Source organism: Mesitornis unicolor, unplaced genomic scaffold, assembly GCF_000695765.1.
Source record: "Mesitornis unicolor isolate BGI_N332 unplaced genomic scaffold, ASM69576v1 scaffold27503, whole genome shotgun sequence".
Lineage (NCBI taxonomy): Eukaryota > Metazoa > Chordata > Aves > Mesitornithiformes > Mesitornithidae > Mesitornis > Mesitornis unicolor.
This window is the reverse complement of record NW_010173053.1, coordinates 14,822-24,017: the sequence shown is the minus strand read 5'-3', so window position 1 is coordinate 24,017 and position 9,196 is coordinate 14,822. Positions and strand designations below refer to the sequence as shown.

Below are 9,196 nucleotides of genomic sequence, written 5' to 3'. Positions count from 1 at the left end.
GCTCTTCCCGCTGGCGTCGGCGCCGTTCGTTATTTCCTCCGTGCTTGTGTCTGCCCGCTCTGTCCCTTCTGGTGCTGCTGCTTCACCTGGGCCAGGATGTCTCGGATCTTGCGCTGAGCCATCTGGGGATGAGAAGAGCAAAAAAGAGGAGAGCTGGGAGGCCGGTGAGATCCTGGTGGTGATGCAAATGGATGTATTTTTAGGGTTGTTTCCTCCAGAAGTTGGGCTTAGGAGGTGACCTTGCTCTCCCTGCTTCTCCCATCATCCCACACCATCACTCATGGCAAAAGGTGCAGCTCCGTCACCCATTTCTGCAACCACAACCAGCCAGAAGTGGAAAAAGCCTCCCCCAGGAGGACACAGAGGCAGAACACAACCCCATACAAGCCATCAGAGAATCCACCAGTGCCAGTGTAGGAGCTCCCAAGGCCGTACCTGGCTGGCATAGAAGTGCCCGATGATCTTGACGATGACCTGCTCGTTCTCGTCAGGGGTCTGGTCCCGTGGCACCACCACCTCTGCCGCCGTCAGGTTCTGCAGCTCGTTGACCTGCAAGGAGGGGCAGAGACCACCCAGGTTGTGCCATGTAGGAAGGATGAGCCCCTCTGAGCCCCTCTGGAAAATCCCAGCCAGGAAATCCACCTCTGGGATGTCCCAGGAGGCAGCCACCCACCCAGGGCCACCCCACCCCATCCAAGCATTGCTTCTGCTTACGGTTTTGCCCCCTTTGCCAATGACCCTGCCTGCAGCCGAGGCAGGGACCCGGATGTGCGTCTCCAGCTTCACTTCTTCCTTTGGGCCAAAGAAGTTCTCCTCCTTCAGCTTCCCGTAAATCCTGCCTTGCGCCTGCCAAGGGGAGGGAGCACGGCGTCAGGCATCACTCAAGGTGTCCCACCACTGCCTGACTCCACCACGGCATGGGTGTGCAGCTGCCTTGGGGGTCTCCGTCCCTGGGATGGGAGAGCATCCCATGAAATTGGGAGGTTAGGCTGGATATTAGGAAAAATTTCTTCCCTGAAAGGGTTATCAAGCACTGGAAGAGGCTGCCCAGGGACTTGGTGGAGTCATCATCCCTGGAGGGATTTAAAAGATGGGGAGATGAGGTGCTTGGGGACATGGGTTAATGGTGGCCAGGTTACGGTTGGACTCAATGATCTTAAAAGTCTTTTCCAACCAAATGATTCTATGATTCTATGAAATCCCAGTTCCTCAGGGTTTCAACCCAGCTCAGCCCCAGGAGAGCTGATGCTGATGCCCCAGGTCCCCCACAGCGACTGCAGCAGAGGACGAAACCTTGAACTGAGCTTCCGGAGGACCCGTGATGACGACCATGCGCACTTTGGAGTCCGGCGTCTCTGGAGGGGCGATCTGGAGGAGAAAGAGATGGTGGCTGTGGTGGGGACACCATGGGCAGGGCAGTGGCTGTGCCCTCCCTCCCCTGCACCACATGATCAGGCCACCAGTCTGACCGCCTGGGCATTTCAGGTGGTTTTCCAGCCAAAACAGCCCCTGCCTGGGGAGGTGGTGGCAGAGTTGGGGTCCCCATGGGGTAACCCTACCTTGATAGAGGCACTTGCAAACCGGGAGAGCTGCTTGATGTGCTGGCCCTTCTTCCCAATGATGGCGCCGACCGCCTGCGCGGGGATGAAGACGTGGACGGTCTCCTGCTCCGGAGGCTGCGGGCACAGTGTCACCGGTCAGGGCTCAGTGTCACCCTCCAGGGCTCCAAAACCCCCCGAAATGTAGCCCATGCCTCTCCCAAGGGTGCAGGGCAGACCCCATGGGGTCTGAGCACCTTCTCTATCACCTTTGCAATAGTTGAAAAGAGCAGATCGTGCACCCATGCTGGACCTGGGATGCCAAAGGCACAACCCTGACCACTGCAAGGGTCTTCTCCATGTGGGGGAGATCCCCAAACTGGGAGGAGGAGCTGGTGGAGCTGCTGGGTGTTCACCTACCATGAAGGAGCTGTATGGTGCGGCCCCGGAGACGCTGCTTGGCGGAGGAGGTACGGCGTTGGAGGAGGCAGGGAAGAGGCCAACCGCAGCCAGGTTAAGGCCAGGGATGAGGTGAGACTGCAACTGAGAGCGAGAGGAGAGAAAATGCTCATTGCCTTGATCAGGACATCCTCCTAGAGAGGTCCTGTCACACGGCAAGACTGAACCCCACTCACACTCATGGCAGCCACGTCGTTCTCATAGGCTTCCCTCACTTTCTTCATGATCTCCTGCTCCGCTTTGCAGCAGTTCTCGATGGAGCCCTTCACCGTGATGGTCCTCTCAGGGTTGTACAGAGTCAGGTCCTGCAAGCTGATGAGAAAGCCAACGTTAGCACCAAGACCCTGCCCCACCAGTTCTTCCAGTCCTTCTCATGGGTGCTATTGGGGTGCTGGGGACACAGGGTGCCACTGCCACCGTGTAATGGGACTGCCTGGTCCCAGTCAGAGCAGGGACCACAATCATGGTTTGCACTGGGAAGTCCACTCTGCCTTCACCCAAAACCATGGCTTAAGAGTAAAATCCCAGTCCCAGCCATCAAACCCAGTCAGTCCTGAGCTCTGCAGCCCTAAAGGATGGCGCAGAGATACTGAGGGGATGTGGATACAGAAAATATAAAGCCAAAGACTTTTCAAGAGAGCTTTGGGGAGTAAAGCACCCATGCCACAGGCCCACCCTTGTCATATCACTTGTCTCCTCCTCATCCTGTCCACCCCTGGCTGAGGAAGGTCTGTCCCAGTTCCCCCAGAGGGAGTGAGGAGCCTTACGACGAGATGGTGATTTTCGTCTCTGTGTCCTGCTCCACTTTCTTCAAGTTTCGCCCTTCTTTGCCGATCAGACGTCCCACAAAGTTGTTATGGGCCAGGATTTTTAGAGGCACTTCATCAGCTCTTGAGAGAGAAATGGGGGGAAAAAACCACAACATGAGGGATTACTGCAGCCAGAAGAGGAGGGATTTGGTCCAGGGGGATGGGGGAAGCTCAAGAACCCTTGCTCAGAGTCCCCTCGTCCACCAGGCCAAGGGTCCTGCACACACACAGGAGCATCACCCGGCTCCGGGCGTTGGGACGGTGCCAGAGCCATGGATGGGACACACGTGCATGGAAAGGCTGGGAGAAACCTTACGTCTTGGTGTCCTTCGCCTCCTTCTGCATGATCTCCAAAATCATCTTGCAGGCGGCGGAGCAGCCCTCGGGGGTGGAGTGGATGCTGATGGCTTTTTCTGCAGCGCCCGCATTTTCTTTTCGGTGCACGTCAATCCTGAAAATACACAGGATGGGTGCTGGGGAGTGATTCTGCGGCTTTCCGGCTGCTCTGCTACCCCAGTGTCCCCACAGACCGCCTGGAGCTCACGCTCCAGTGTAAGGTTATATGCACCCAGAGAAGGCGAGAGGAATTAATTCTGGGCTCGATATTCAACATGGATGCAGCAGCTAGAAGCTCAAATCACAGAAACCCAAATAAGGCATCGGCATCTCTTTATTTTAAGCAACAGAAGTGATGAAGTGGTGGAACAAGCACGTGCCTGGGGGACGGGACGGGACGGGCTGTCCATCACTTCACGTCTCAGATAAAGCCTTCCTTGGGGGATGAGAGCCAGAGCCAACACAAGCTCAGGGCCAAAGGCGGGTGAAGCTCAGCGGCCTCGAGCTAAACAAGAGCGGCCAAAGCAGCAACCTCTCCACACGCCTGCTCAGCTCCATCCCAGCAAAGGGAGCAACGTGGGAAAGCACAGCCAGAAAATCTGGGGCAGGGCATGGGAAGGTGGCTCTTGGACACTGTCCTCCATGGTAGGAAAGCCAGAGTGGCCTCAAACAGCCTCTTCTCCCCCCAAAAATCCTCCTATATCACTGCAGACCACTCGTTTCAATAAGGCACAAACCGGCTTGTGGGACTCACTTGGACTGCGTCTGCTTGGTGATGTTCCGGATGGTGGCCCCTTCCTTGCCGATGATGGCACCCACGTACTGGGTGGGCACCAGGAGGCGGAGGGGGATATCCACCGGCTGCTGCTTGACCGGTGCCCCCGCGGTGACGGGAGAGCCTTGCCTGGGGGCTCCGCGGGCCCCGAAACCGCCCCGCCGCCCGTTCTCCGGTCCCTGCACAGACTGCTCATCGGGGATGTAGGAGACCTTCAGCGTGTGGTTTTCCAGCTGGTGCCCGTTCAGCTTCATGATGGCTCTGGAAAGGGAGAAGGTTGGGGTGGGGGGTCCCTCCTGGCACACTCCCACACCAAGCTGCAGCACATCGGCATCAGCTTGACCCAGAATGGACCAAGCCCTCCCTGGAGTAGGAGGAGGAACTGGTGAGGAACTGTGGGAGGGGGAAAGGAGACGTCACTGATGCAACGGGGACCTGTCATGACTTTCCACCAAAGGATTTTAAGGGGAAGCCTCTTCAAGTACCCAGGGCAGGGGTTGGGAGCTGTGGGTGCAGGATAGGATCATGCAGGGAGCGATTCCCACATCTCCTCTGCCTTACGATTTTTGGGCAATATTTTAAATCCCTCTCCTGGCCGGACTTCAGAGGCTGCAAGAGCTGAAAGCTGTCGATAGATGGGGCTGGCAGCAAGAGCAAAGTGACAGCTTTGGCCACTGCTCTCCGCTGCTCCTTCAAACCTCCGCCGCTTTCTGTGGAGACAACTCAAACTGCAGCTCTCCACAAAGTGGCCAGTGACTCAACTTTTGAAAAAAAATACCCCAAAAAACCCCTAAAACTGGCTGAGCAGAGACTTTCCCTGCTAACAACTCCATCCCTGCAGGACACAAAGGGACCAAGAACGATGCTCGATGAAGCACACACATCTCTGGAGGAGGAAAAAGCAAGGGAGAAGACTCGAGAGCAAAATTACTTGCACAATTCTCTTTTACTGGGTGCTTCCTGGTAAAAGAAATCCAAAATATTTCACCTTATTGGGTGCAAAGCACAGGGCTGGTGTGGATGGACAAGAGCTGGGAGGACAAATTGGGAGCATTCCCCTTACCAGGCTCCATGGCTGGACCCTGCCCTGTGTTATTACAGAAAATAAAACAAAACAGTGATTTCCCCCATGAAGTTTTGCTGTGGCTGTGGGTTTTGAGCAGCTGAAATGTTACCGGCCCAGCAGCCTTTTGGAAGGCAGCGCTTTGGTGAAGTGACCACAGGCAATGTCCCCAAGGACAGCGGAGCGGCCAAGGTGGCCACATATGAGACATCTTCACGTTGATGACGAAAACCTTCTCGGCTAAAATACCCTATCAATCAATCCCCTCCTGTCCCTTTTCCAGCTTTCCTGAGCCCTTTGTGAGGGCAAAATGATAGGAAAATAAAAATGAAAACACAATTCTTTTTCCATTTGCATTTAGTGCAAAGCCTGATCTTCCCTTGGCAGGACAGGGAATGGAGCTGAAAGAGTCTCAGTGCCACGGCCATCAGCCAGAGAGGACGTGTTGCCTGCCATCTACCAGCTCCCATGGGATTTGGGCTCATTATTACTTTTTCTGGAGCCGTAACTCCTGAAATCACTTAAATACAAGGAAATCTCCACCTTTTCTTGAGCAAAAAAGTTAGGCTTTTACTCTGTGAACTGCACAGAAGAGCCTAAAAATGTTGGTGTCCTCTGAACGGCTTTCATTTGAAGATGAAGACAAAGAAATTGGAGTTTTGAGGGGGGTGTTCCTCAAAGATTTGCTGCATTTTTTTAGCCAAGGCCTAGGAAATCTGGGGTAATGTGACTCCCAGAAATCCTGTTTTCTGCAAGCAAGGACACCAGCCCAAGTTCCCAGGGGACGCGGTGCACTCACTGCCTGGTCTGCTCCCGGTTGGCGTAGGTGACATTGACCACAGCGGTCTCGCTGTCCGTGTTCACTGCGAGCAGAAGAGGAGAAATTAAGAGAGGCAGCACGGACACCAAAGGCCCCCAAAATACAGAGTCCCTGCTCGGATGATGGGGCTCCCCAGGGATTTGCAAATATTTTTCTCCTGCAAAGGAAAAGAGCATCCGAGGGCTGATCCCAGGGAGCACAGACCCTTCTGCCTTATTTAATGGATTATGGTTGGACTCTATGATCTTAAAGATCTTTTCCAACCAAATGAGGATTCTGTGATCCTGATATGCCACCACGCTCTGCAGCAAAGCCACCAAAGCCACCACCATCCCTTAGATGGTCCCTGGAGCTCCTTCGAGCCCCTCTTCTCCATTTCTAGCAGGGTTATGGTAACTCCACTCTCATTAAACATCCCGGGGGCAATATTAAACCTCCTGTCTCAACCAAGTGCCATTAGAGGCTGAGATAAAATCTGCCGAGTGGAGACAGAGAGTCCCTGGGTGTCCTCAGGAGAGCATCCCGCTGCTGGGGGGTACCCATGGGAATGATGCCGACCCACCACCCAATGTGGGATACCCAAAGCCACTGCATGGGATTTGCCTTTTAGCAATAAGGAACAACACAATAAAGGAAAAAGCCCCAACACCAGGCTGAGACCTCTTGACATCTTCAGCCACGGCTTCTGCTGACAAAGGAAAACCATGTGTCCGCCCTCTTCCTCCCCCAGAAAATAGCTGGAGCAGAAAATATCTTAAATACAGCTTTGTTTTTCCGGTCCTACCTTGCTCGCAGTTTTCTACAGTGCCATATTGGGCTAGCAAACCATCCAGAACCTGGAAAAGGGAGAAAAAAAACCCCCACTTTACACTGGGATTGTCAGGATAGACCAGGGAAATGTGATCAATCAAGCAAGGCAGCTTTCTGGTCATTAAGATTTCACAAGCAATTAAGACAAAGGAAGCTCCTGCCTGCCCCAGGACCAGGACCAAGGGGCAGCTTGGAGGCAGGACCTTGGAGCCAACTGGGGGTGGGGAAAAAAAAGTCAGGGCAAAGTCCCAGCAGCCATCGGGAAGAAAGGATCCATTTTGTTCCCTATGCAACAGATAAATCATATAACCCTGTCATTCGTGGAGAGTTTTGGTGGTGTAGCTTACATTGCTTCTACCAGTTGAATTTACTCCTGTAACAGAAGGGGAATAAGCTATGTGGGCGCAAGGTTCTAGTACAATTAAACCAAATTAATGACAAAGAAAAGGACAAAATTACTTTAATCCCAAGCACATAAACCTGGGGGGGGTAATTAGTCCCCATATCTGATCTATACCCCTCTGTGTGCTCCTCTTACCTCCCATCGCAGCTGGGGCGGGATGTTTCTGATTTGAATTTTCCGGCTCCTGAAATAAATGAGAAGCGATTTAAAAAGCAGATTTAGCGCCCGAAACGCGGCCGTCTCGCGTTGAACTGTTGCACGTTGGTGTAGCTAATCAAGCTTTCGCATTTCCATAAGCTACCGGGGTTTCTCTGATGACTTTTGGCTAATTACACCCAGCCCGGTCAGTGCTGGATTTATGCCGGGAGCTTCCCCAAGAACAAGGTGCCAAAATCCCCCTGACCCTTGGGCGCTGGCTGGAGCCCAAGCACGAGTACAGCTGGAAAGGCAGAGACTTTTGCCAGATTAAATAGATCAGAAAGCAAAAAGGGAGCCGTGCGTTCTCGTAACCTCCCCTCCCGCACCACAGGCACCAAGGGACAGCCCTTGGGATGCCACCAACCGCTGGAGGATCTCTGCCGCATCCCAAAACCCAGCCGAATTCCAACTGGGGAGATCAAGGCACGGGCATCTCGACTCCACCACCCGAGATGGTCTCAGGCTGCTTCTCCGCAGACATTTTTGGCTCTTCCTGAGCTCACTTTTCCCAAAATAGAAACTCTTTTTTTAATTCCGATGCCAAATTTACCCCAGGGGTGCTGTGTCCACTCCCCCCCCGCCATGCAGCTGCTGCTGACAGCTGAGAGCAGCCCTGGGCTCAGCCAGTGGCTCCGGCATCGGTGTGCAGCCACCAGCACCCCAATGTGCTGCCGGACACCCCCAGACCCCCCACCTAAAGGCGATGACACCTTTAGGTGCCTAAGGGTGCAGCATCGTTGCACCAATGGGCACAACCCATTGTGGTCAGTGCCAACCGCTCCACAGGTGGCTGTACCCCTCATTGGCCTCTCGGGAATAACCAGAGCCACCAAACTCTAAGATGCCTAAAGAAAAGGAAGATAAATGCCACAGCCATGGCAGCTCAGCTTTTTGGTATTTTGGGTAAATACCTCCAGACCTGCTCATCACAGACCCGGGGTTCGAATTCAAAGTATTCATGAACGCGTGAAATAATCCAAGAAAAGGAAAGAAAATGAGATTCCAGATCCTTATCTTCTAATTACACAACTTCAGAAGGTGGCTTAGCTCATTTGGTGATGAGAAGAGCATGAAATGGCCCAAAGCCATCGGTGGGATTTAGCCACACAGGTAAGGATTCCTCCTCACCCTTCATCCCATGAGGGGACCGCAGCCACCCTGAGCATCCCCTCTGATCCACACAAATCCACAGGCAGCAAAATCCCCAAAAAGGGCTGGCCCGGCCGGGTGGTTTCAAACAAAACCAGAGCTGATGTTTCCTAAAGTCACCAAAGATTCCCCAAAGATTTGTATTGGAGGGATGGGACGGACAGATTTGGGGTGACTTGGGGCGATTCTCGCTTCTAAAAGCCACAATGAAGCACAAAATCGAGATTTTCAGTGCTGTGGTCAGCTCAGCCACCAGGAAGGCTTTGAAATGCCAAGTTTTGTCAGTACTACAGATACAAACAAGGTGGATGGGGAAAAAGAAACCAACCCAAAACCAACCAGACTTAAAATCACCGCATGTGGTGGGATGCGAAGGAAGCAAAGAGGGGGAGCGCGCTCTGAAACCAGCTCTCTCCTTGCCACGCTAATCCACATCCCAAAATGAATGGAGAGAGAGTGAGAAATTCAGAATGCCAGGAATGTCACAGCACGGGGAGGGTCAAAAGGATCCAAAGTGACAGAGGAAACCCCGACCGTACCCCCCCTCATCCGCCCCTGCCACGGAAACTTCTCCTGATAGCTACAAGCATCTGCACGGGCAGAGCATGTGTTCTGCACAGACGTGACCAGAATCAAATGTGCTATGGAGAGAAAAGAGCCATTTATGTCCTCGCGTCGTAATTCTGCTGGTGGCATCTCATTTTCTCCCCCTTAAAAAAAAATATAATTAATTAAATTTTAAAAAATAAAGCATCGGATCTCCTTCGCCGAGCTTGTCCAGCCAAAGCATCGACTGCATCTGCGCCGGCCAGCGAAGGTGAGGGGCTGGCCTGCGG

General features: G+C 53.4%; 1 protein-coding gene across 1 annotated transcript; it reads right to left on the bottom strand.

The window, feature by feature from the left end:
- Positions 1-29: 29 nt before the first annotated feature.
- On the bottom strand, positions 30-7,197 carry IGF2BP1 (insulin-like growth factor 2 mRNA binding protein 1; the record flags this gene model as incomplete). Its single annotated transcript, XM_010180594.1, has 13 exons — positions 30-122; positions 436-549; positions 715-846; positions 1,294-1,368; positions 1,560-1,676; positions 1,959-2,081; positions 2,174-2,309; positions 2,765-2,887; positions 3,123-3,257; positions 3,897-4,178; positions 5,780-5,843; positions 6,585-6,636; positions 7,149-7,197. Coding segments are annotated over 13 exons (1,495 nt in total), but the record flags the coding sequence as incomplete, so codon positions are not given.
- Positions 7,198-9,196: the final 1,999 nt, after the last annotated feature.